The following is a 27,759-nucleotide window of genomic DNA, read 5'->3' as shown; positions in this document are numbered from 1 at the left end:
GAGTGTGGACTGGAGTATTAGATGATATTAAGGAATGGTTAATTTTGTTAGGTCACAATAATAACGGCATTGTAGTTTTATATGAAAGAGGAAGAAAAAGGAAAAACGTTATGAATGATGAGAGACTGTGTAGAAGTTTTTATGGATGAAAATGATATGCTGTCCGGAACTTGTGTTAATCTACTCCAGCAAATATTTTTTAAAAAGTGAAAGGGGATGGGGGGCAAGAATAGATTTTACAACGCTGGTGAAATGTTGATCATTGTGGAAGCTGGATAATGGCTACAGGGGCTTTATTTACTAGATTTTTTTTTCTTTCCACGCCACTCGGCTTGTGGGATCTTAGTTCCCTGACCAGGGATCGAACCCCGGGCCCTTGGCAGTGAAGGTGTGGAGCCCTAACCACTGGACTGACAGGGAATTCCCTATTTACTGGTTTTTGTATTCTTGAAAGTCCCCATGATAAGAAGCTTTAATTTTTCTTTCTCTATTTGTTCTTCAGAGAACTTTACAAAACTTTTTTTTAACGGTTCTAGTATCTTTTATATTACACATCACATGCTTGTGTAAAGGTAGTAACCTGTCACAGTAGCAAGAAACCTGGCAGGGCAAGGAGATCTTGTAAAGACCCTTGTTGGAGCCCCGTGAGTGAGGAGGCCTTGGAGGAGACAGGAGAGCACCCGGGTGCTGGACCGCTCACCCCCCCACACACACACACACACACCCCGCCAGGGCCCTGCTCTCCATGCCCTGGCTGCGGGCTTTCTCTTGACCAGAAGAGAAGGGCAGAGAATACAGAGGGCAGCCTCAGGACCTCCAGAGCAGTGGGGGGTAATTAGTGTCTAAGGATCTAGAAGATACTCTCTTTTGTCTTGTTTCCTTGTCTTATCTTCCTTTGTATAATATTGAGTTAGAGAATTGATATCCCCAGTTTTTCAAGAATGTCTGAACTCACGCTCTGAGCCAATGTCTTTTCTTGGAACTGTAATGGACTCATAATGCTTCCAGCCAGAGGGAAAGGGATTTATTTACTATGCGAGCTCTCAAAGTCCCTTTTAATTATTTGGTTTTAAGATGGAAGATTGTCTGGGATTAGCTGAGTGAGTTGTCAATGGGGTTTTATGGAAAACAGAACAATTGTAAAATAGCGTGCCCATTACGAACTAGAGATCTCAGCGTCAGACCTAAAAACAGGCACTGAATTTTCTCTCCTGTGTGACACAAACCTACTCATCCCATTTATTTACTCAAAAAACCACAGTCAAGAAAGTACTCTTTTAATCTGTTTAGTTAGTTCCATAAAAATGTATTGAAACAAACTGTTTAGAGGCACTTGGGCTACAATTTTGAGATGCTCAACAGTTGATGGGAAATATAGACACCAAAACACATAATAAACATAGTAACTGCATATTGGTTAAAAAAGGAGGTTGAACACCTCACTTTTCTCCCACGTCCCACAAAAATGACAGTAAACGGAATGAACACAGTCAGACAAAGAGAAGAGGAGAGAGGGCAACAACAACACAGTTTTGGAAGCAGGAAAGCAGACGGATGAATAACTGCCCAGACGTGAGACAGTTCACGGCTAACCTGGCAACAGGAAAAGGAAGCACAAACCACAGAACCCCAGGCAGTCCTGGGGGTGGACAAGTCTAGAAGAGGGAATGAAGGTGACGCTGAAAACACGAGGACAGCGGCAAGACGGGAAGACCCCAATCTCCTGCCCTTCCCTCGACACTGAGATAAAGCCCCTCCTGCACCCCAACAAAGACCGAAGCTAAGGATGGGGGTGGGGCAGGCAATCAGTACTAAAAACAGGGAGCTGAAGAGAACAGCTACATCCTGAATCTTGAGATCATCAGCTTTCTTCCTTTTCTGGCTCCCAGACGTGGGCAGCCATAACCTCCAGACAGGAGACTGGAAGATTCTTCTTTGGGAACCTGACCAGCCCCAAAATAAGGCAAAGCCAAATCACCCCATAGAGGACCTCACAGAAAAGGCTTCCATGGTATCCCTCTCTTAAAGATGAGCAAACAGCTGGGGCTCATCAGACCTCTGAGGAAAGCATGTACAGAAAAGGCAGAAATCAAAACATAAAAGAAGAAAAGCACCTGGAGGAAACAGGCTGTGCCAGGAGAAGCATCCTCGGAGAGATGAAAGAAAACGTGTGTCAGCGCAACAGGAAAAGGATACTTAAGAGGTCTTGGAGGTTATGAATATGATAGCAGAAATTATATGTACAATAGAAAACTTGGAGTGTAGAGTGGAAGAAACTTCTCAGGAAGCAGAGCAAAAAGCAATCAGATAGAAAATGAGAGAAAGAGAAAGTAAGTCCATGAGGTCCCATGGTTGAATAGGAGTTTCAGTAAAAAAAAAAAAAAGAATAGAGAAAATGGAGGGACAAAACATCCATGAAATAAATTAGGAAAAATTCCCAGAACTAAAGTTACCAGTTGAAACACCTCATCCCCAGCAGAGTGGAAGAAAGCGGACACAGAGTAAAGCACATCCCTGCAACGTCACAGAAGGCTGGGGACAAATGAGGATCCTGAAAGCTGCCAGAGAGAAAGGACTCATCTCGTAGAAATTGTCAGGAATCAGAACAGCACCACACTTAGGAAACGTGACACTGGAAGCTAGAAGAAACTTAAGCTAATGATTCAGAAGCCCTGGAGGAAAGTTACCTTCCACCTACACTTCCGTGCCTGCTGAACCTCTAAGTGTGGGAGCATGGTCTCAGACATGCAATGTTCCCGAAATTTATCTCCTGTGCTCCCTTCTGTTAGGCTTTGCTTCCCGAAAATGAACACCTAAGCCAAGTACTAGTGGACAGGGGGCCAGGAGACAGGATTAAACACAGTGGAGGGAAGGACATTGAGGGGAGATCCCGGGATGACAGCTTGTACAGCGGCCTGAACAGCCAGTTCAGAAGGCAGCTGGTCAAAGGCTCTGGGGGAGGGGACTTGCAGAAGAGAAAACTGACCAAATCTTCATGTTCTGCAAGATTTAGACACTTGGAGAAGAGCGATGAAAACTAACAAAAATAAAACAATTGACTTGAGAGGAAACAAGCAGTTGTGCAGGAAAGGAGAGTGTGTCACCCGGTCATGTGTGAATAGCATTGATAACAATCACGTCTAGTCATGTCAGCGGTAAACACGGAGCCTCAACCGTTCAGGGGAGTGGGGCAGACACGGTGGGGATGTGGTAGAAAGCTGAAACCACATTTTCTACAGTGGAAGTCAGGAGTGCATGGCTTCATCTGAGAAATCAAGAAGTTGCAATAGGGACTTCCCTCATGGTCCAGTGGACGCGGGTTCGATCCCTGGTCAGGGAACTAAGATCCTACGGGCCACAGGGCAACGAAGCCCGCGTGCCACAACTACTGAGCTCAAGCGCCTCAACTACAGAGAAGCCCGCGTGCCTCAGTGAAGATCCCATGTGCCACAACTAAGACCCGACACAGCCAAAAAAATAATAATAATAAAAATAAAGAAAATAATAAAATAATAAAAATAAAGAAAATAATTTTTTTAAAAAAGAAGTTGCAGTAGTATAAAATATGTTATTTACAGATGACAGTGTTCAGTGCCAGAAGAACCAGCCAGGTTGAAAGGCAGAAAATGGGGAGGTGGGTAGGAGACAACCATTTTTAAGGCCTGAACCTTGTTAAGCTGTTTGGCTCTTTAAATCGTGTGCATGTATAACTGATAAAACAAAAGCAAATTTGAGATACATAAATAGAGTACATGTAAGGGAGGAACAATGAGGGGAGTATTAAGGAAAATATCAGCAGGTGAGCCTGCAGGGAGGCAATCCTCTGCGGGTCTCATGCATCTCTGAGCACCTGGGAGCAGAGACACTGCCTGCCTTTGTTCCGGAAGACCCTTTCAAGCGTGTTTGTACAGCAGACAACCTTAGAAAAGAGAGACAGTGCCTCCCTCCACGGCAAGGGCCATTATAAAAGCTTCCAGTTCCTAAGCTTAGGGCTCCGCTCCTACAAGGCAGCCCACTGATTGTACAGGTGTCGCCTGACACTCTCCATGCTGCCCTGTGGGATTTGCGGCTCAGTACTTTTAAAATGCAGACACACTGGCTGCTGCTGTTGCTACGAGCGACCCCGTCCTTCCTCTATGACCAGGAGTTTCGTGTTGTAAAGTCTAAGACTCTTCACAGTTCTTGACAGAACTGTTGAGTTCTTTGACTCAGCAGAGGAAAGACAGAATCAAAAACTCTGTTCTCCACCCCCAGCACAGAGTGAGGAAGCCAACATTATGTTTCCAAAAGATCAGAGCTCATAACACCAACTCTTCACACACTTACAGATTTCATAGAAGAGGAGGGAACATTTCCCAACTCTTTCTATGAAGCCGGAATTTCCCTGATACCAAAACTGGACAAAGACATGCCAGAAAACTACGGGCCAATATCCCTTATGAATACGGTTGCAAAAATGCTCAGTAAAATACTAGCAAGCTGAATGTAGCAACATACAAAAAGAATTATGCATTCTAACCAAGCAGGCTTTATGCCAGGAATGAAAAGTTGGTTCACCATACAAAAACTAATCAGTGTAATACACCGTATTAGGCAGACCTGCTCTAAAAAAAGAAAGTTACAGAAAATTCTTCAAATGAAAGGCAACTGGTATCACTGAGAAACCTGGAACCTCGCGAATCCAGGAAGACAAAGAGAAATAGTGAACACCCAGGTAAATATAATGGACATTTTTCTCCTCTTCAGTTCTTCAGCACATGAATGGCAGTCGACAGCAAAAATTTTAACACTGTCTGATAGTGTTCTCAGTGTGGGTTAGTGCTACACAGAGAGGGCTGTCTCCCTTGTGGTGACAATTAAACGTAACGGGGTAGGTAGGCTAAGGGACTAGATGGGACTGAGGGGGGTTCCTGCACCCACTTGAAGTGATGAAGTATCAGTGAAATAGTCTGTTAAAAGTTACTGTACTCCTGGGCTTCCCCGGTGGAGCAGTCATTAAGAATCCGCCTGCCAATGCAGGGGACACAGGTTTGAGCCCTGGTCCAGGAAGATCCCACATTCCACGGAGCAACTAAGCCCGTGTGCCACAACTACCGAGCCTGCGCTCTAGAGCCCGCGAGCCACAGCTACTGAGCCCGCGTGCCACAACTACCGAAGCCCGCATGCCTAGAGCCCATGCTCCGCAACAAAGAGAAGCCACCGCAATGAGAAGCCCACGCACCGCAACAAAGAGTAGCCCCAGCTCGTCACAACTAGAGAAAGCCTGTGCACAGCAACGGAGACCCAATGCAGCCAAAAATCAATAAATAAGTATAGGGCCTCCCTGGTGGCGCAAGTGGTTGAGAGTCCGCCTGCCGATGCAGGGGATACGGGTTCGTGCCCCGGTCTGGGAGGATCCCATATGCCGCGGAGCGGCTGGGCCCGTGAGCCATGGCCGCTGAGCCTGCGCGTCCGGAGCCTGCGCGTCCGGAGCCTGTGCTCCGCAACGGGGGAGGCCACAACAGTGAGAGGCCCGCATACCGCAAAAAAAAAATAAATAAATAAATAAATAAATAAATAAGTATATATTTTTTAAAAAGTTACTGTAATCCTTAGAACAACTACCAAAAAACAAACTATACAAAGAAGTATGCTTAAAAATTCAAGATAAATTAAAACGGGATATTTAAAATATTCACGTAATCCAAAAAGAAGAAGGAAAGGGGAAAGAGAGGAGCAAAACATAAAAGAAATAATAAAATAGTAGACCTGAATCCCAGTGTGTTGATATTTACATGAAATACGGTGGTCTTTTTTAACTATCTAAATTTATTTATTTATTTATTTTTGGCTGCGTTGGGTCTTCGTTGCTGCGTGCAGGCTTTCTCTAGTTGTGGTGAGTGAGGGCTACTCTTTGTTGCGGTGCGTGGTCTTCTCATTGTGGTGGTGGCTTCTCTTGTTGCGCAGCGCGGGCTCTAGGTGCACGGGCTTCAGTTGTTGTAGCACAAGGGCTCAGTAGTTGCGGCTCGTGGGCTCTAGAGCGCAGGCTCAGTAGTTGTGGCGCACGGGCTTAGTTGCTCCACAGCATGTGGGATCTGCCCAGACCAGGGCTCGAACCCATGTCCCCTGCATTGGCAGGCGGATTCTTAACCACTGCACCATCAGGGAAGTCCCAATACAGTGGTCTTTATCAAATCATTTCACCTCACAGACCTTCCACTTGCTTAATCTCATTTTTTAAAGTATTTTTCTTAAGAAAATAAAAAACTAATTTTCTTGAAAGCACCATTTCCTATTTGAACTCCTGTGAATCTCGAAGGGTAAAACACATTCTATGTTTCTTATAAATAAGCCCAGGGAATTCCCTGGTGGTCTAGTAGTTAAGACCCCACGTTCCCAGGGCAGGGGGCAGGGGTTCGATTCCCGTTCAGGGAACTAAGATCACGTGCAATGCACGGCACGGCCGAAGAAAAAAAAAAGGCCCAGAATACTCAGAAGTTTGTTTATAGTCATTACTTGGGATGCCAATTACCCCTTGATCAATAGTGGTTTTGTACATCCATTCCTTCAATCAGTGGAAAATATAAAATCTCTGATTAACTAACTGAATTTCCAGACAGCGGAAGACTGTTTCTGTGCCACGTGATTTTACAGTATGCTGATGTACCGCAGGGGGCTGCAAAGGACTCCCCACCATCCCAACCTCGTTCGCAGAGGCAACTGCACGTCCTCAGACGGTCGTGTGGCTTTGGTTCTGGTTTTGCCCAAACCAGGTCCCTCCTCTAAGAGGTGCTCACTGCGGTCGCGCCTTGGTTACACTCATCACCCTCTCCTTCCTGCTTGAGTCGGAGGCAGCTATATCACCCTTTCTGCTGACCGCTGGCTCCACCTCACTAGAGAGGGTAGGTAACACCTCCACCTGAGGACAAGCCCACCAGCTGGACAGGCCAGGTCAGCCTGCGCTCAGTAACCCGTTTTATGATTTATGATTGACTCACATACCTATTCATTCAAAATGCAATGGAACTTGACATGGCTTATAGAGAGGCACACGACACAATAAGAGCAATTAAAATAAATCAGGGGGCTTCCCTGGAGGTGCAGTGGTTAAGAATCCGCCTGCTAATGCAGGGGACACAGATTCGAGCCCTGGTCCTGGAAGATCCCACATGCCGTGGAGCAACTGAGCCCTTGCACCACAACTACTGAGCCTGTGCTCTAGAGCCCACGAGCCACAACTACTGAGCCCATGTGCCGCAACTACTGAAGCCTGCGAGCCTAGAGCCCGTGCTCAGCAACAAGAGAAGCCACAACAATGAGAAGCCTGCACACTGCAACGAAGAATAGCCCCGCTCGCCGCAACTAGAGAAAGCCGGTGTACAGCAACGAAGACCCAACGCAGCCAAAAAAAAAAATAAAATAAAAAAATAAGGAAATGGAATGAAGGGAAAATAAAGACATATACACACCACTATATATAAAATAGATAAACAACAAGGACCTACTGTACAGCACAGGGAACTCTTCTCACTACTCTATAATGACCTATATGGGAAAAGAATCTAAAAAAGAGGGCATGTATGTGTGTGTATAACTGATTCAGTTTGCTGTGCACCTGAAACTAACACAACATTGTAAATCAACTATACTCCAATATAAAATTTAAGAAAAATTTAAGAGAAAAAAAAAGCAAGCCAGATGGGGGTAAAGTCGCCAGCACTCTCATGCACTGGCTGTATGAGGACCACCAGTTCATCTCTGGTCCCTCTAGAGGCCAGAGTTGAAAGGACCACACGCCCAGCTACGGATTTGCAGTGTCCTCCCTCAGAGGGGAATAAACCACTGCTAGAGGGGCACAGCTTTTAAACGTGGAGAATTTCTCCCCGTAGCCTCATATAAGGCAGTGGGAAATGTCCTCGATAATATTCCTGTAATAAATCAAATGCAAGTCAGCATTTCACCAAAGAGCACGTCAGAAAAAAAAAAACTCTATAAGGGACTAAAAAATATCCCATGCTTTCAGTTTTCTGACAGTCTCACTGAATTGAACGATGAGATCTAGACTAAGGTGGTGCTTCTCAAGTTTGTCCACTGGAGTATATCCAACAACAGGGAGCAGCCCTATGGCACGTGGGGCTACAGCTGAGGCGTCTGCCACACCCACAGCATGTCTTTGGCATTCTCATCTTCAAACGCTCACGTGAATTCTTTATTTGCTTCGTATAAAAATAACGTTTTCAACTGCTGACCCCTGGAGGCGGCCGGCCTCAGGGAGAGTTCCTGACTCCTCGAGTTAGTAAGATGCTGTTGCATTAAGTGTCTGTTTTTGGAGAATTAACTGAACTGAAACGAGCTGACACTGAATTCAGCCACCGGTTTCTTCTTCCTTGTGAGAGGATAACGTTTCAGGAGCCCAGGCTCACACACACGGGTAGGTACACAGCTCGCTCTCTGAGCTCCGTTAGGGTGGGAGCTTAGGAGAGCACCGGGACGGCCCACCGCGTGTGTGCCCTGTCAGGCGGTCCTGGCGGGAGCCCGGATCCCCGGGGTGCCTTCTTCCTGAGTCCCCGGCCACACCCAAGTCTGGGACGACTCAGTACACTCTCCCCTTCCCAGTCAAGAAAGCTCACTCATTACCTTCTTTACTTCTTTGACATTAATGCGGTAATTTTCATTCCATGTAAATTAGAGATTTCTAGGAAAGATGATAATACGCATACATCGTTTAAAAAAAATACGTCTCCCCAATAAACACCGAAAAGAGCAAAAGGAAACAAAATTAATGAAGAAAACTCTGCCTACTCTAAAATTTTACAAGCCCCAGCCAGCCTTAATTTGAATAAAGACATTGCAAGCCTTCATCCAGCTAAACCAAAACAAAACGAAACAGAAACCCAGGTGTGGGAGTGGTAAAACACATGTTCCAAGACACCGGCAGTAAAGGACCCAGAGAAGGCTCCTCCACCTCAACAGGAGGACGGTCGTCCTGGACGTCTGCCCCTCGATGGGCGGCCCCTGGGTCAGACAGACCTGTCAGCCTCTCGCCGCCAGGGCTCTGCGGGGAATAGTGGTTTCCAGTACTGACGCCTGCCAGCAGCCACAGCGAGAAGGCCAGTGGCAGCCCCCAGCCTGACTGGGCCACCCACACCCCTCAGTTGCCCTCAAGCTGCCGAGCTACCTTCCGTTCAGTAAATCCCCACTTTGCTAAAGCCAGACAAAATTCGTGTATGCTGGTGCCGCCAGGAACTCTAACGGACTCAACAAGCAGATTCCTTTTGCATTTAACAACACAACTCAGAGACATATAAAACAGAAACTACACAAACCACAAATGGATAAATCCTCAAGAACTGAATGGACTTTCAGACACCTGTCTCAGAAAGTCACAGACCCAAAAGATTTTTTTTTTACAAAACTAAAGGAAAAAAAGATTTTGAGCTTCGTGTCTACGTAAGTTTTTAATTTAAGCTAATTACAATTAAATAAAAGTTAAAAATCAGCTCCTCAGTCTCACACTTCCAATGTGTCTAGTGGTTTCTGTATTGGACACTGCAGATTACAGAACATTTCCTTTATCACAGAGTTGTATTGGACGGAGCTGATAGCAAGATGTGGTGTATATATATTTATATTCCATGGATTATTCAGCGCAAAAAAGAAGGAAATCCTGCCACTTGCCACACAAGGATGAACCTGGAGGACATCATGCTAAGTGAGATAATCCAGACACAGAAAAACAAGTACCATATGATCTCACTTGCATGTGGAATCCAAAATAATCAAACTCACAGACGCAGAGAGTAGAAATGGTGATTGCCAGGGACTTGGGGGAGGGGGAAATGGGGAGATATTGGTCAAAAGCTACAGACCTCCCATTATAAAGTGAAGACGTTCTGGGGATCTAATATATGGCTGGTGACTCTAGTTAATACTGGGAATTCCCTGGCGGTCCAGTGGTTAGGACTCGGTGCTTTCACTGCCATGACCCAGGTTCAGCCTCTGGTCAGGGAACTAAGATCCTGCAAGCCGCACAACGTGGACACAAAAAAACAAAAAAAAATACTGTATTGTATACCTGAAATTTGCTAAGTGTTCTCAACACATACACATACACACACATGTAACCATGCGGGGTGATGGGTGTGTGAATTAGCTTGATTGTGGTGATGGTTTCACAGCATGTGCACATCTCAATCATCATCACACCGTGCACCTTAAATGTATACAATTTTTATTTGTCAATTGTGCCCCAATAGAGCTGGAAAAAGTAAATACTCACTTCCATACCTAATTTTGTAACATTTTCCTTAAAGAGGGCCTCCCAAGTCATATAAGCTTTGGGTCCCACAGGGCCTGTCTCCTCCTGCCTCATCAACAAGCTGCAGGAAACACAGTCCCACCACGTCCTTCTTCATTCGAAAGGGCTCAGTGGTCTCGAGCACAGGCTTTGCGGATCGCAGATCTGGGTGGGGGTTCCGGCTCTGCCCCTTCTAGCCGTGTGCCTGTAGGCAGGTCCTCTGAGTCTCAACCCTTAGTCTGAAGACGGGTGAGCTGGTGCTTGCCCCACAGGGTGGCGTGACGTAACAGGTCAGCGCAGCCGGCCCACTGTAAGCACACAGTAAGTGTCAGCTATGACTATTTTTTGGTGTTTTTGGAGTGAAGGTTCATTCAGGAAATGCAGGTGAAAAAGGGCATTTTCAGACCAACAAACGCTGAAGGAGTTTGCCGTAAGAAGACATCCCTCCCCTACAGTATGTACTTCGGCATAAGGAAAACTGACCCTGATGAAAAGTCTAAGATGCAGGAAAGAATGAAGAGCAATGCAAGTGTAAATACGTGGGTCATTCTGTGAGCATTGACCATACAGAACAACAATAATAATGCCTTTCAGAGTCTACAGATAGAAAGGAAATGCACATCAACAAAGGCTAATAAATTGGGAGGGAAGTAAATATAATTAAACTATTCTAAGGCCTTCCAAGAGGACGGTCAAGGTATTGATTAATCAGATCTTGGTAAATTGGGTGTGCAAGTTTTAATCTAGGGTAACCCCCACCAAAAGAATAGAAATGGGGGGAATTCCCAGGAGATCCAGTGGTTAGGACACAGTGCCTTCACTGCCGGGGCTCAGGTTCGATCCCTGGTTGGGGAACTAAGATCCTGCAAGCCACACAGCGTGGCCAAAAAAAACGAATACAAATGGGGTTTATAATTTCTGAATCAGTGGAGGAGAAGAAATGGAATGATAAAAAACACTCAGTCTAAAAGACAGCATTAAAGGAGAAAAGAACGAGTGAGACAAGGACGGTTCACAAATGGGATGTTAGATTTAAACCAAAATACATCAGTTATTGCATTAAATGTAAATAGATGAAATGTTCCAGTTAAAAGACAAAGATTATCAGAATGTTCTTTAAAATTGTACCTTTTGCTAGTTATGATATTAGTCAAAAGAATTCTAATGGAACTTATTCTAGAGTAAGAGGGTCAATTAAATGATAAATTTATAAATGATAAAATTTGTATTTACTTAATAACAGACTCAAAATGTGTACACTAAAAATTGACAGAACTAAAAGGAGAAATAGACAAATCGATAATCTTAGTGGGACAGCTTCACACAGCTCTCTGAGTAACAGACAGAACAAGCCCACAAAAAGCAGTAAATATGTAGAAGATTTGAATAACGTGACCTAACGGACATATATGAACAACTATAAAACCCACATCCTTTACAAGCGCACATAGACCATTTTCAAGTATTGACTGTTATATGCCAGGACTGGGCACTTTTCCATACATTATCTCCTCTTATCATCATAAAGTTGTGAAACAGTCGTCTGGCCTGGAAATCTCCCATCTGCCCTCCCAACCCACGCACCCCTTCTCTATCTTACTCCGTGTCCTGTAAAGCCGACCTGTGTGAGCTGCATTCACAGGCTCCTTTCCCCTCTGGACTCTGGCTGGGTTTAGCCAGAATTGTTGGGAGAAAGAAGGGTAGAATAAGGGCATTTGTTCTCCCCACCCCTCTGCGGGGTTGCCGGGAGGGTCCCTGGGGATGGCTAAGCTCCAGGCAGCTGCCCTCTCCAAGTTCCTGTTCCCACCCCTCCCCCTGCGGCCTTCCAGGTGGCAACGGCCCAGCTGCTCTTAGTCCTGGGGGCTGTGCCATCCCTCGTGGGTCTTCCTAAATGTTGCCCACACCTTTCCAAACTCTCTTAAATTGCCCAGTTAGACTGTGCCATCTGTCTCCTGCAAGGACCCTGGCTGTGTCCCAGCATCCTATCTGCAGTTAAGGAAACGTAAGCTCAGGGAGGCCAGTGACTCACACGAGGTCGTGAGACCTCCTCTCACAGGTGCAGAATTAAGGACAGTCTCCCCCCTTGCTGGTATCTTTAATAAATCGCTAACACGACCCTGGAACACCCCTTCCGCTTTAGACAACAGTATGCCCTGTCACTGTGTCTGAGTAACTCCTGAATGTGAGTGGTCACGTGGCCTTTCTTGGTTTCTTAAACATCAGGAACACTGTGTCTTCCACAGTACAGTATTCGGCTGTTTGTTAATTAATTTCTGCTGCATAATACCTTTTAGAGGAAGTTGTTTAATAGCAGTGATGACCTCTGAATTTAACACTGCGTGACATTTGATATTTTGTCCTCCTCCTTTGCTGTTTTTCAGATCGCCACGAAGTTATCTCCAAAGAGATATTGGAGCTGGACCCCTGGGAGAACCAGTGGAATGTCGTGGCCGTCAACGCCCTCATGCACGACAGCTATGATGTCTGCCTGGTGGCGAGGAAGAACCCCCGTGACCTCATCCCCCCGCCTTCAGAGTCAGTGGAGGAGAGTGGGGGCACTGAGGTCTGTGTCTCTGTGGGACCCCCAAGGTGTCTGCCAAGGAGGCACTAGGGATGGAGAGCCCACGGCACGTGTGGGACGTGTGCATTGCATGCATCGCGATCCTGTGCAGAGCGGCATGCGCTGGGCACTGCAGGGGGTGTGTGCAGAGTCCACCCTCTGGTACCCAGGCTTTGCAGTTTCTTCCCCAAGCTTGGAGGGTAAGGGTGGAACCCTCCGCCTGCTTCACCCACAGTTGAGCATATCAGAAAACAGCCACTCCCAAGATATAATTTAGGGATGACATTTAAATAACACATAGAAATCCATCTATTTTACTTACTGTCTATGCTTCTGGAAGCCCAGTGGATTCAAAGAATGCATTTTGGTAGCTATTCTTCACCAATTTCCCAGGAGTTTCACAGGCACAAGGCTCTTGTTTAAGCAGGAACGGTCAGTAAATTCCCTAGAGCTTCCCCAGGGGAAGACCATCCTAGACTGAGACGCTTTCTTCAGTGCAGAGCTGTGTGACTGTCATGACTGCTCCCCGTGTCCCCAGGTTCCAGCTGCTAACCCAGGCAGGAGGGACAGGTCCATGGAAGCTGGAGCCAGTTGGAAACCTGCTTCTGCCACCACAAAACAGGACCAGTCAGACCCAGGGCGGGCTGTCCCACGTAGGCTAGACTCTCAGAAGGCAGGGCCACACCTGTGTCTTTGCAGGTGTACCCCAAGTGCCCATGGCAGTGCCTGGCACATGCATGGGTCTTTGGGTGGCCAGCATGGGGAATGCCCCTGCTCCAGCCATGTGACCACGGTGGAAGCTGCCAGTTTCCCTGGATGGGGTTGGGGGGGGGCCTCGTGGGAGGGCCGTGACTTTTCTAGATGCACTGAGTTCGGGATCTAGGCTCTCGTCCCAGCTCTGCTTCTTAGCACGCTGCATGATCCTGGGCAGCCCAGCCTTTCTAAAGCCTTATTCTCCTCCCGTGCAGAATGGGAAGGAAAGTGCTCCCTAGGGTTGGTGGAGAATTGAGTGAGAAAGCGCTGAGCACAGTGCCTGTGAGACGCAAAACAGGAAGCGTTCTTTAGCTGCTGATACTTTCATGATCATTATCGTCGTAATCAGCATCTCCTGAAGCACAGTGCCCAGAACACCCGGGCTTGGCGTGGCATCTTGGGGTTTCAGAGGGAGATGTGCATGGGGTCTGAGATTGCTCTGAAGCCCCAGCCCCTCCAGGTCCAGGTGGGCTACTGATAAACCAGGGTTTCTTTTGGGCCCTGGATGCTGCTCCTCTGACCCATATTTGTAACTCTGCCCTCCTGCTGGATAGCGTGAGAGATTCTGCCTCAAACATTTCCCCGTTATCCCCTTAACTGAAGGCTGTCCCAATGTGGCATGGGAGGACTCGTAAAACTGGGACTGTTTGCTAGTTCTGTTCCTTGTGAGACAGGATGGTTAGGCGCTGAGCAGGGGGCATGGGGGAAGTGGTCCAGATGTTGACAGAAGCTGCAGCTGCCAGTCACGCCGGCTCAGTCTGTGCTCGTCAAGGAGGCATCACTATTCTCACTGATTGACTTTATAATGAGCAAATGCTCTAAAAATGAGTATTAAATAAAATGTCACTGATGGAAGATCGCTTTCATTTTGGTTTTCATACTGCAATTCAATGTACTTTTCATCTGGGGAGGGGACGCTCAGCACTTCTGGGCAGGAACCAGAGTCGGGGATGACCAGCCTCAAGGACCTCGGGAGCGAGGCCCAGAGGCCAGGACGTGTGAGGTGGGCAAGGGCGGGGCAGGGGGTGCGGTTCCCAGGGCGGCTGAAGCACCGGAGGAAGCCCAGGAAGCCAAGACAAGGAGATGGGGCCACACAGAAGGCCCCCATGGCCACCCCAGGAGCCCGGCCCTGGTGCGTCAGCCACATGTCTCCCGGCGAGGAAGTCCTTTAAGACCGTCCCCCACAGTCCAGTGTATTCGATCAAGCAGGGTGACAGCAGACACAGCAGGTGGGCAGGAGGCCTCGCGGGGCCCGCGTCTCAGCTGAACCAGCCCCACAGCAGTGGGAGCCGTGCAGGGCCAGCGCAGCCGGGTGGAGGCATCAGCAGGCTGCCGCGAGTCAGAGCCGAAGATGCCTGAAGTTTGAGCAAAGAGCGCAGAGGGTCAGCCAAACCGAAAGACCAGAAAATCTTTCAAAGGGTGGTGCCCCCTCCACCAGGGGTCCTTAGAGAGAGCCCCAACCGGGTGGCCTACGCTGTCCACCCCAGGCCCTGCTGGAGCACCGAGAGAGAATAGCTGGGGGGTACACAGTCAAGGCACCCCACTCCTCCGCCAGCACCAGCACACCCCGCCGGGGGGCCCCGGCTCTTCTTGTTCCCAGCTCACTGGCCATCGCAATCCCGTTCCCATCTCCGGCGGTCAGCTTAGCACAACACGTGGACCATTCAGGGAAGGAGACGTAAGGGAGCTCTATGGAGGGGCTTCGGGGAGAGGCCTTCTTGCTCTTTGACAGACGTGGAGAAGATGTGGGCTCTTCTGCTGAGACTCTTCTAGGCTGCAGGGCCCCTGGAACTGCAGAGACTGTGCTGCCGTGAGGAGCGGTCTGCAGCTGGTCCAGAGAGCCGGGCGGGATGGGGGATGGGAAGGCCGCGGTCCTGGGCGACACAGAAGAGCCACAGAACGAACCAGCCACAGGACTTCCTGCTAGACGCTCACTGTTAGGATAAATGTTCCTTATTGTTCAGGCTGCCTGGAGTTACTTGCAGCCTGAGACTTCCGAACGATACTCCAGCCTTCCTCTGCCAAAGTCGCTTTTTCCTGGGATGACACATGTCACCTCTGCCAAAGGGGAGGGCTCAGCCCTGGTCCCTGGGACGTCTGGTGATGAGGTGCTTTGGTTCTTGCAGTGAGGAGAGGTGTGCACGCCTGGTGAGTGCCCATGGTTCACGATCCCGAGCCATTTCTTAGCTATCTCTAGGGTATTTCTCTTCTCTCTGACCTTTGACGTTGTTGATTACTGCATATCCCACCCACCACCTGTTTTTGTAAATAAATTTTATTGGAACACAGTTATGCTTACTGTGTACGTATTGTCTGTGACTGGTTTCACACTGCAACAGCAGTGCCCTGGAAGTGCAGTAGAGACCTCTGGCCCTTTCAGAAAAAGTCTGCCAACTTCTGGTGTATTCCATCAAACTTTCTTGAGGAAAAATAGTGAGCTAAGGGAATATGTAAATTATAAAGGAATACACATACATATTCCTCTATTTTTACATATATAACATTTTACGTATATATAAACATATATAACATGGTTCTATTCCATTCTTCTTTCATTCAATAGTGTGCTTAGAGAGACTATTCCATACACTCTCCCTTTTTACCAGCTACATAGGATTCCATCATCGATGCAGCATAATTTCTTTAACAAACCACCAAGCGGTGGATGTTTCTGTTGTTTCCTCCAGCTGTTCTTTTTTTTTTTTTTTAATTTTCTTGGCTGCACCCTGTGGCACGTGGGATCTTAGTTCCCTGACCAGAGATTGAACCCACACCCCTTGCATTGGAAGCTCGGAGTCAACCACTGGAGCACCAGGGAAGTCCCCTTCTTCCAGCTGCTCTTTGAAGGGGACTCCATTCTTTGCTTTAGGCTCTGACACCAAAGTCCAGGCTGGGGGCTGTTTAGGGGGTGGGGTCTGCATTGCATTTAGGTTCTCTACGGAAGCTCAGGAAGCTCAGGAGCGTTAGGGGTGGATTCAGGAGCCTACCTATCCGTGCTGTACGTGGCCTCAGGCCACAGAGACAGGACAGGTAGCCGCCACGTCGTCGGGGAACAGACCAGTCTCCTGCAGGCGGGTCTGAGCTGGGCAGAGGGCCATCGGGAGCGAGTGGGCAGGGGGCACCGAGAGGACACCGCTGGCAGGCTGTGCCCATCCTGCAGCGTCAGAGGCTCAGCGGCGGACGGTCTCCACCGGCCGTGGAGCCCAGGACAAATACACGGGTTGGAAAGAGCTAACAAGCTCCAGTTCCAGGCCAAACATGAGGTTTCCCACACCAAGGCCACCCGTTTCAGGTCGGAGGCAACCCCACTGAAGGCTTGTTTCTCAGCCTTCCCAGTGTTGTGGGTCTGCAGAGCGCCATTCCAAAAGGGAAGTGCGCCAGTGCAGGACCTGCAGCCTCTGGGAGCGTGGACCAGGGAGGGGCGGGGGCAGCCCCAGCCCGGAGCTGACGGCCCCCAGCTCTGAAGGAACCACTCTCTCCCCTGCCCCACCTCCGCTGAGCACACACCAGACACTGCCAGGTTGTCGAGAATAAAGCAAGAGGCCGCCGCGCCGTGGAGGGACTGCTCAGAGGGAAGGTGGTCAGCACGTTCTGAGCGCTTTTACGGAGCCCGGCCCTGCTCCCCACGCGGTCACGTCCTGGAGGAGAGAAGAGACCTCACGGACAGTGCAGTGACCTCCCGTGAGGGGCTGGGGTCCGAACCCAGCTCTCCAGGCAAGCAGGCAGCACAGCCCATCGCCGCCAGGTGTCCTGGAGGGACACGGAGGGCCTCAGGGAGCCAAGTCAGGGCGTTGGCAGGATGCTCTCCCCTTGGAGGCTTTGGGAAGAACCCACATCCCTGACCTTTTCAGTCTCTAGAGGCCACTGGTGATTCTTGGCTTGTGGCTGTTCCTCCATCTTCAAAGCTGACAATCCATCTTCCCATCTCCTCCGACACCCCCCTTCTGATCCCCTCCCATGGGTGAGGACCTCAGATGGCGCTTGGCCCACACAGATATCCAGGACCACCTTCCCATCTTAAGGGCATCTGATTGGCAATTAATTCCCCTTTGCCATGAAAGGTTCCGTGGGTCAGCATGCACACGTTTGGGGAAAACCATTGCTCTGCCTACACACCATCTAACGTGTAGAACTGCCCATAAAGCACATCTGTTCACAGCCTGTGTGGGATCTCACGTGGACACCAAGGGCCAGGGCCACTGGGGTACAACAGCAGGTGTAAATGCAGGCGCTGTCGGAGGCCCCATGACATCCCCGTGGGGGACAGTGAGAGAGAAAGGCTCCCCTCACCTGCAGGATGACCTGCAGGATGACCTCCATTCTGCTCTAACAAGGGCCACAGATTCAAAGAAGTAAGGTGACCACTACACATGAGCCATCACATAAGTGACTCACTTCTCTGAGCAAAGTGACACTAACTGTTGGGGCAGCCTGGCACGGGGGGGGGCTGGGGGGAGTGGTCCTGGGGCCAGTCCGCAGGGCAGGTGACTGGCGGGCTTGGACGTGCTGGATAGATGAACAGGACGGGCATTCCAGACCCAGGAGCAGCCTGTGCTGAGGCCCCACATGGGGAAGGGCGTGGTGGGCAGTGTGAGGGCACTGGCCAGGCTGAGCGGGCGGGGTCACCATCACCACACCTCCTGGGTCACCATCCTGGGGTCCAGCCATCCCCTCCTGGGGTGCCTGCCCACCCCCATCCCCCACGCCTTCCCGGGCTGGCATCTCCCAGAGCCTCAAGCAGCTGAGACACACAGTCAGTGAAGCAGCTCCTCCCTCTGGTGGCTGGACCGGACAGTGTTCCTGCAACAAGGCTGTAGCCGGGAGCCCTGACACCAGGACACGCTCCCTCCCTGGGGGCCAGGCAGCCACCTGCAGGACACCACCCGGATGGCTGGGCTCAGGAGAAGCTAGAACCTGGGACAAAGTCCCTTAGGGCTGTCTACAACAGGGGACAGAAAGAAGGCCTGCGCCTACGAACGGGTAAGCAAAACAGCTGGGAAAACGGGCCAAGAGATGAGCACATTTCACAGAAAGGGCGCCTGGAGTGGCCAATAAACCACGAAAGGTGCTCGACCTCTAGGATCAGGGAAGAGCAAGTCCACCTGGAAGAGGGACCACTTCACGCCCTCGTGGGCAGGAGCGGAGGCAGTCCTGGGGGCGCTGTGCTGGCCCCGCGGTGGATGTGCTGAAGAGGCCCGAGAAGCCCCTGCGGAGAACAGTGTGGCGTCACCGGCTCAGGCCCCACCCACCCTCCTGGAGGCCAAGCCAGCGCCCCCCCCCGCCGCCCCCACCACCACCAGCTCTCACCGACACTCACAGCAGTGTTCCTGCGATGGGGGTAAGGAAACAAACCAGTGCCCTGGACAGGAGAAAGGACGAGAGTCCAGGTACAGCTGTGTGCGCGACTTCTAAAGAAGGTCTTTAAAGGAAGGAAGTGTGACTTCCCCTTCCTCCCTGCTGCTGGATGGAATGCGGATGTCTGGCTGGCACTTGAGCAGCTGGGTCGCACTATGAGGTGTCACACGTGGCAGAGCAGTAACACAGGAGGAGCCTGGGCCTCGGAGGCCACGGAGACTGGCAGCAGCCCTGGGATGGCCACTTCCAGACTCCTTGGAAGTTAGAGAAGTGAAGTGTCTGAGCTGCTGTTATTTGGGATTTTCCATAACAAGCAGCCAAACGTCATCGTAAGTGACACAGACACCACGGAGGACAAGTGAGCAACAGACAGGAGCCCTTTAGAAGCCTGTGGAGGGTGGACTGGACAGGGCCACCCAGGAGGGAGGAAGGACAGTTACTGGGTGATGCATTTGTCCTGGCAGTGGACGCTGTGCCCAAACAAGGGCGGTGATGGCGGGGGATGGGCCAGAAGACACGGAGGAGGTCGGTGTTGGATGTGGATATGATGACCACAACAGAGCAGTGAGATGGGTTCAAATTTCTGAGTCTGGAATTAGGAAACTGATGATTCTGTTAAACACAGTAGGAAACGAGGCAAGGAGAATGTTTGTGAAGCAAGGGGACAAACTTGATTTTCCCTTCTTGCTCAGATACTAATTTTCTTAGTCCTTTTAGACCCACACTAATTTCCAGTGGGCTCTTACTAATAAAGAATGGTTTTTGTTTTGTTTTGTTTTGTTTTGCGGTACGCGGGCCTCTCACCGTTGTGGCCTCTCCCGTTACGGAGCACAGGCTCCGGACACGCAGGCTCAGCAGCCATGGCTCACGGGCCCAGCCGCTCCGCGGCATGTGGGATCCTCCCGGACCGGGGCACGAACCCGTGTCCCCTGCATCGGCAGGCGGGCTCTCAACCACTGCGCCACCAGGGAAGCCCTAAAGAATTGCTTTTAACAAAACTCAGGGGAGTGATTTGTGAACACAAAGGGGACCGTCAATTACTGACTGACGGACCCCCCTTTAGGAAGCACCGGCATGCTAAGTGCTGTACACACTTTTGCTCACTGAGTTCTCAGCCCTGCGACACAGTTCAGGAGATCACGACTCGGGTTAAGCTACCTGCCCGCAGCACCAGGGCTCATCAGACACCTGGGTTTGAAGCCGGGCCTTCCGACTCCAAAGCCGGGGCCGGGAATCTCGACAAGAATGCTCTTCAAAGCAGCCTGGGCTGAGCACGAAGATGCAGGCCTGCCTCGCACACGGAAGGCGTCCCCGCTGACGGACCAGCCGGGACCTGCCACACTGGAGCTCAGCGCACTCAGCAGACCCTTTCTCGCTCCAGAGCACCTGTCTTTCAAGCCCCTTGTGTCGCAGCGAAGTCCCTCTTGCCCATCAGAACACAGACACACTGGCTCTTGTCTTTGGCCACTTCCCGCAGCAGCCCTGACCTCCTCGGGGGAGGAAGCCGGGCTTGGAAAGGAGACAGGAAAGACACAGCAGCTACCACGGCCCCAGGCCTGACCTCCGGGCCCGTTCCCGTCCTGCCCCGGCCCTGGTCACTCAGGATGGCGGAGGGACACTGGACCCTGGGCGCCGGGCGTCCCTCTAACCCTGCGACTCCCAGCACTGCTGCGCTCATTCACTCAGCAAACACTGCCGAGCAGCCCCCGGCGCCCTTTGCTCGAAGCCCGAGCATGAAGGCAGGCGGCTGACCTGCTTTCTCAGAGGTAACGGGGCAGAGGAGGGGCAGCGCACATACAGGAGGCTCAGCCCGGCGCCTCGGGGGTCCCCTCCCCTGGGGCTGGAGGCCCGCGGAGCCCAGCCCCTCCCCTGAAGGGAACCGGCCAAGCGTCCCTGCAGGAGGTGCTGGGAGCAGAGAAGAAACGTGGGACCCACTGGTCTGCGGAGGCTGTGAGGCCTGGAAGGTGCTCAGAGCAGCCCCTGTGCACCCGGCAGTCAGCAGAGTGCCAGGGGGCTCTGGGCTGCCCCAGGCCGCAGTCCGCAACTGCCGCCCAGTTCCCGCGAAATGAGAGAATTGGGGTAATAAAATAAAGTCTAACCTTTTCTTTTTCCTTTGTGCTTAGTCGAGTTTCACTCGCTCACAGGACGCCACGTGCAGAGGCCTCACACTGGGAACCTCACGTCAGAGCTCCTCCTGGGAAATGGCCGCCGGCAGAGACGGCGCGGGAGCACAGATCCCGCGATCTGCGCCAGTCCCGCGAGAACTACAGGAACCTATAAAGCAGCGCCGCAGCGGCCTTTCAGGGAGAGCGTGGCCCGGGGGGGGTGAGCCGCCCCCCTTCATTCTTTGGTCAAAGGTTAAAGCTTTCCTTTGCTTCTGAACTGAGCTCGCTCTCATTTTGCCGGCTCCCATGATTCGGGGCAGGAGGACACTTGCCGGGGACCAACTCGAAAGGGTCGGTAACACTGACAGCGCATGGGCTTCTGGGCCGGCATCAGTTGGCAGCGACACCATCCTGCAGAAAACCACAGGCCCCAAGCACAAGGAGGCCCCCAAGCACAAGGAGGCAGCTGCGGGGAAGGGTGGGAACATTCTAGAAGGTCCAGGAGCTGTTCCTGCAGGCCAAGTCAGCCTGGATCCAAAGATGCCTGCACACAGCCCTCTTTCAACCCACCTGAGAACGTGGGCCTTTCAGGTTTAAAATATCATTTGCCAAATACTGTGAGTCAAAATAGATACAGTCCACCTTCAGAAACAAGGCAATACACACCAAGAACTTTAAAAATGTTTATTGCTTTTGACCCACCCGGAAATTCCCACTTTTGGAATTCTATCCAGAGTAAATAATAGGATATGTAGGCAACATTTTAGTCATGAAGATATTCAGCCCAGTGTGATTTATAATAGGAAAAAAACAGTGAACAATCTAAACCCCTAACTTCAGGGAAATCGTTACAGAACACCGTGGTGCCTCCCTGGATGTACCTCCCATGAATATAATATTAGAATGAGGTTTATGGAAAAAAATGTTAATAGGAAAACAATACATCATACCTAGAATACTTATTTAAATATTAAAATATTTCAAAATCAAAAATGATTTGATATAAAAGCAATATACAAAATGATACGCGGCACAGTTATATTAAAAGTAGGTAAGGAACAAAAAGGAAACCGACCAACACTCTCTCCAGATGGGAGATTACGGAGCTTTTCCAGCACTTGTCTGTCCATTTACGTATCTTCTCATGTTCTGTAATGCCCTGAATTATTTTCTAATCAGAAGGAGGGAATCGCCCCCATCTTCCTACCAGTGAGAAAACATCGCTGCACCCTCTCCTTCTGCCTCCTTGCTGGTGAGACCTAAAGCCTGGCTACACCTGATGTCCTCCGGCCTCGCTGTGCACGCAGCGGCCACTGTGGCTGAGAAGACACTTCCAGACCACGACTGGGCGCAGGCTTTCAGGTGCACTCCCACTGTCCTAGGCGGGGCAGTCCTGAGGAGATGCAGGCTGGAAACCTGAACACAGATGCCAGGGCTCTTTGGAAAAATCCAAAGGCTGAATTTGGGGTTTTGCCATGGTGCCCCCCACCCCGCACTGCATACCCAGCTTCCTTCACTCAATTATGGTACTCCCCTGAACCCAGAAAGCATTTGCGCTTGTGAGCCCCACAGGAAAACTTGAAACTCCTAAGTTATGGACATCCGTTTTTCCTGCTTTATGAAGGAAGACAATGCAATAGGAAAGAATGAAGTTTATGAGCAGAAACATGCAATGGTGAGGAACAGTGGCTCTTGGCCTCTGGTTCTAGGTGTCCCAAGGCCCAGCAGAATCTCCATCCGTCCTGCAGTTCAATTGCTCAACCAAATCTTGCATTTCATGAGCTTAATTGCGAACTGGGCCTGAATCTGCCACCTCAACTGCTACCCTCAACCCCTACTGGTGATACTGTTTTTAACTGCTGTCTTAGTCAATCTTCATTGACTGTTCTGTTGGTCATGTCCGCCATCTAGCTTCTTTGTCCATCCAAGTTGAACCCCGAGAAGACACATACAAGTTGGCCCCAGGTTCATCAAAAGAGCTTTGGAAGTATAGGTCACTCCTGCAGAAACACTCCATCTATCACTCAACATGGAAGAATATTTTCTAGTAACTGTATTCCTAGACCAACAGGACTTAACTGTCATGTTGTAAAAAATAAAATTATGTACGTGACTAGATTACAGTAAGGTGCAGTGAGTAATCTGTTAGTAATGATTTGCTTTTATATAAATCAGATTGAACCCATTTGGACTTTAAATGTGGTTTCTTAGGAAGGAATGAAGGTCTTACAAAGAGGACAAAGAAGGTAACTGCACACAACTCGAAGGACTATTTGCAATATAACTGCTACCAATAATAGACATCCCAGCAGAATGTTCTAGAGTCCAGAGTTTAGCCCATGACCAATAACACACTTTGTTGTTATTATTGGGATAATGGGAATCTAAGTGTATATAAAATACACCTCATGATCCCCTTCAAGAAAGACTATCTACTGCACCAAACTGAGCCCCTTTTGTAGGTCTCATGCTCACCAATACTAGCAATTGTCGTATACTTCCTGTTTGCTTTGGGTTTAGTTTGCTCTCTTTTCTTTTCCTCTAGGTAAACTCAATTGATCCTGAAGGCCTGATTCTTTCCCCTGCCTAGTGAAATCTGCTGTTGAGCCCTCTAGTGAATTTTCCACCCATTATATTTTTTTACTCCCAAATTCCTATGTTTATAATTTATCTTTATTGATATTTTCTATTTGGTGAGACAGTGTTCTCACACTTTAATTCTCTAGACATGCTTTACTTTAACTCTGTGCTTATTTAAAACAGCTGACTTAAAGTCTCTGTCTAGTAAGTCCAACGTCTGCACATCCTTAGGAACAGTTTCTATGGATTGCTTTTGTTTCCTGTGTATGGACCATATTCTCTTTTCTTTTTCTTTTTTTGCATGTTTCATAATATTTTGTTGAAAACTGGGTATTCTAAGCAATATAATGTAACAACTCTGGAAATCAGATTCTCTCTCCTCCCCAAGGTTTGCTTTTATTTTTGTTGCTGTTCATTTCATGATTTATCTGAACTGATTCTGTAAAGGCACATGTGACCACTGAAGTCCCTGCAGAGATAGCTTAGTGGTCAGCTAGTGATTAGACAGGCATTTCCTAAGCCCCTGGGCCCAGCAAGTCTCCCAGTGTGTGCTGAGGGGCCCAGCACTGGACAACTCTGCCTAAGCCTTCACTTCCTGATGTGGGGAGCCTGGAGGTTGGCCTGATGAGAGCTCAGGGCCTTCCCAGGGCTTTCCCGAGCATGTCACAGCCTTAGGCACGTGACTCCTCTACCTGTGCGTGTGGCCTTCTAGAAGAGCAGGATGTTTTGGAGCTTCTCAAAGCTGCCCTGGATGCCCATTCCCCAGTTTTTCCTTTCAGCTTTTTGGCTAGCCTGTTGTTTGTCCTAAGTATTATTCACTGCCTCAGGCAGCTGTGAAGTTAAACAACTGCCTCTACATGTTTTTGAGAAATGTCCTGGGGAAAAGACTTTTTACACTGGATGAACTCTGAGCTCCAAGTCAGGTCAAATAAAGACAACGTTGCAAGTGGGGTCTTCCAGAGAACCTCCAGGAAAGTCAAACAGTCTGAGACTTTTATATATTCAATATTTCTATTACAACTAAGTCACAAAAATCACTTCTTGAATTTGCTACTGTGTTCAACCTCAATCCATGGAGCTTCACAAACCAGTTAGCCAAATCTCAGGATTCAATTGAAAAGTTCATTCATTTTTCCATCAAAACCCTTTTTATATTATTGATTAGACAATCCAATAGTTTTTCTCTTGGAACTGATACTTCATTTTGTTTCAGTGTACTTATTTTGTTTTCATATCTGTATCTTCCGTTTCAAAGTTTCCTTTACTTGTTTATGTTATGTAAACATAAACAAATGTTGTGTCTCTCCAAAATTCATGTTAAAGCCTTACCCCCCTACCCCCACGATGTGATAATTTTAGGAGGTGGGGCCTTTGGGAGGTAATGAGGGTTAGATGAGGCTATAAGGGTGGAAGTCATGAGGATTAGAGCCCTTGTAAGCGTCCCAAGAGAGCTTGCTTCCTCTGCTCTGCTGTCTGCCACGAGCGGTCTGCGGTCTGCAACCTGCAAGAGGGCTCTCACCAGAACCCAGGCGTGCTGGCGCCCTGACCTCCCAGCCTCCAGAACTATGAGAAATAAATTTCTGTTGTTTAGAAGTCACCCAGTCTGTGGTGTTCTGTTATAGAAACCTAACCAGACTACAGTAATTTACAAGTATTGTTCAATCATTACATTATGATTGAACATTATGTTACAGATAATGTTCAATCATTCCAGAGTCCACTGAAATAATGTCAGCTCTAATAATTATGATATTTTCCTCATAAAGCTAAAATATTGATATTTCCATTAAAACATCTTTGATTAAAGCCAACACTCTTAAAGTTATATTCTCCGATGGCTAACCTCTGCACTTCAGCTTCTATCACAGTGAACACACAGAACTTACTGATTTCCAAACTGCTTCTGCTGCTCTCGCACTTCAAGCTGTCCATCAAGGTGCAATTTCCAGTACTTAATTTGCAGTTCTTTCTGGTATTTATTTGATGCATGGCAAGAAATACAATTTACTGAGAAAAACATGAGAATTACTTAACTTAAATCTTGTATTGCTTTATCCAAAATTAAATTTGATCACTTAGTGACAAATTAAAAAGTCCAAATTGTTTTCTAAACTTTTGGCTGAAACTCCAGACTCTTCCTAGCATTATTACACTGGCACTTTTTGTACAAAATCCAATGACCTTTACAAAGTTGTAAAATATTGCAATGATATTTTTACAAAAGTATCTTTCCACTGAATATATATATATTTTTTCCCACCAACAAAGCTCAATACACTGTATTAAATGCAACTCCCAGTGTCATAAGATCAACAAAAACCATTATCTTCAAAATATTGAAATTTGTATTTTAAGCAAATTATTAAAACACTTTTATGTGAAGCAAATGAAACTTCCTTGAAGATGATTTAAAATGCACTGCTTTGTTTTCCAAAAAGTTGCTTTCTCATTAGATACATCTGTTTTGTAACAAGTGAGTCCATAGTACCCACCCTCATATCAATACTATTCCTTTAGAAGTTCTACTAAATATTTTCATGGAAATGCTCAATTATACAGTGCTAAAAATTCCGACAGTTCCTCTGTATCTTTTTGACTGCTTTAACCTCACTTTGATGACATTTTGGGAGTTTTAAGTTTCCAAATGCTTAATGTATGAAACTGATTATATTTTAAATTTCTTCCTCATTAATGACCACAAATTTTTTTTCACTTGAACCATACGTTTTAACAGCATCCTGATGAAATATACATGTTTAGCACTTTGATCTTTTAACACATAACTTCTGAGCACTATTTGCAGCCAAAATTTGTCATTAGCGCTAACACAAATTCCTGGTTGAAAAAAATCGTCATTTTTCACTCCAGAAATACAGATTTTATGTAATAAAATGTATTTAATACAAGTTTTATTTTGTGCAGATTCTTGCACAGTATCAAAACAAGTTCCAGGCTGGGACTTACTACTACTATAATTCCTTCTTTGTTTTGCAGATTAACAAGACTCACATTTATTATATATGAAACTATTAAAAATGTATCCAGATTTTGTTGCCTCTTCACTTTAGTATTTGTTCTTAATATTTATAATAAAATCTTAAGTGTATAAGTATAAATACACTGCACGCCTACTAGTGTAATTCAAAAGAATTACACTATGCTAACAAAATTATTTTTAGTGATTCTCCTAAAGCAATTTGTTTTGTTAACACATGCAACTTAGCCACCGTTGCTTCAGTGACACAAGATGTTCCTCAGATGTGGCTACAACAGAAGGCCTTTTCTATGGTACTAACGTCCTAAAACTGTCAGTACAAACCTGAGTTGATATGAAAATTTGTATTAGCTAATTGTGACTGTACAGTTACTATGATACTATTTATCATGAAGCATTTCAATATTTTCACCATCAGTATCGTGCAGGGTGCATATGGGCTAAATATCAGCTCTGATCTACCTGCTGAATTGAGTCCAAGGGCTGCCAGTTTCTGCTTCTGGTCAAAACTCCAGAAGAGATTAAGAACTGGTCCTGGATGGCAAGATGGGGCTGCATCTCAGAAGCAGCCCTATGACAGTAGTCGTGCTTACTTTTTTTTTAGGTGAGGAATGCATATCAAGCGATGCCACACCTGGGTCACTTCACTGAAGTTCCTGCCCGCCTCCTGCAGTCATTTGAATTTTCCACCCATAGGTTAGGTTTTCACAAAAGGACTTCCCGTCTTAGAAAAAATCCTGGGGCAAAGATTTACAAATCCTGGCTACCTGCTAGAAATGGGAGGGAAAGGAAAAACAGAAACAGCAATCCCTAAATTAATACCGCACAAAGCATCTAGCCACATCGGCATCTCCAGCTCCGACTGGTCCAGCTCCAGACTGCGCTCCACGACCCTCCCGTAACCCCAGGCAGCGGCGCCCACCTCCTCTAGATGTTGACAGCACGAGGTCTCTTCCCTTAGATTACCTATCACGTGCCACCCGTGATCACAGGTGCCTCGGAAATAAACTTCAAAAGCCCCGTCTGGCACCCCCTCGCCCCACCCACCGGCCCCAAGAACGTTACGTCTTATCCCTCCCCTTCACATAGCCCCGGCTCCAGCCAAGCAGGAATCCTCTCCCCAGAGATCTCGGGC

General features: G+C 48.2%; 1 protein-coding gene across 1 annotated transcript in view; it reads left to right on the top strand.

Annotated features, from left to right (window-relative positions):
- Nucleotides 1-13,388, top strand: part of KBTBD12 (kelch repeat and BTB domain containing 12) — a 40,692-nt gene extending 27,304 nt beyond the window's left edge. The window contains exons 5-7 of the mRNA XM_060111512.1: nt 12,658-12,839; nt 12,949-13,036; nt 13,375-13,388. Of these exons, the coding sequence (XP_059967495.1) occupies nt 12,658-12,839; nt 12,949-13,036; nt 13,375-13,388 (284 nt within the window). The remainder of the gene's footprint in view (nt 1-12,657; nt 12,840-12,948; nt 13,037-13,374) is intronic.
- Nucleotides 13,389-27,759: the final 14,371 nt, after the last annotated feature.

This window comes from Mesoplodon densirostris, chromosome 10 (genome assembly GCF_025265405.1).
Source record: "Mesoplodon densirostris isolate mMesDen1 chromosome 10, mMesDen1 primary haplotype, whole genome shotgun sequence".
NCBI lineage: Eukaryota > Metazoa > Chordata > Mammalia > Artiodactyla > Ziphiidae > Mesoplodon > Mesoplodon densirostris.
Note: the sequence above shows the minus strand (reverse complement) of the source record. Positions and strands in the feature narration are given on the sequence as shown.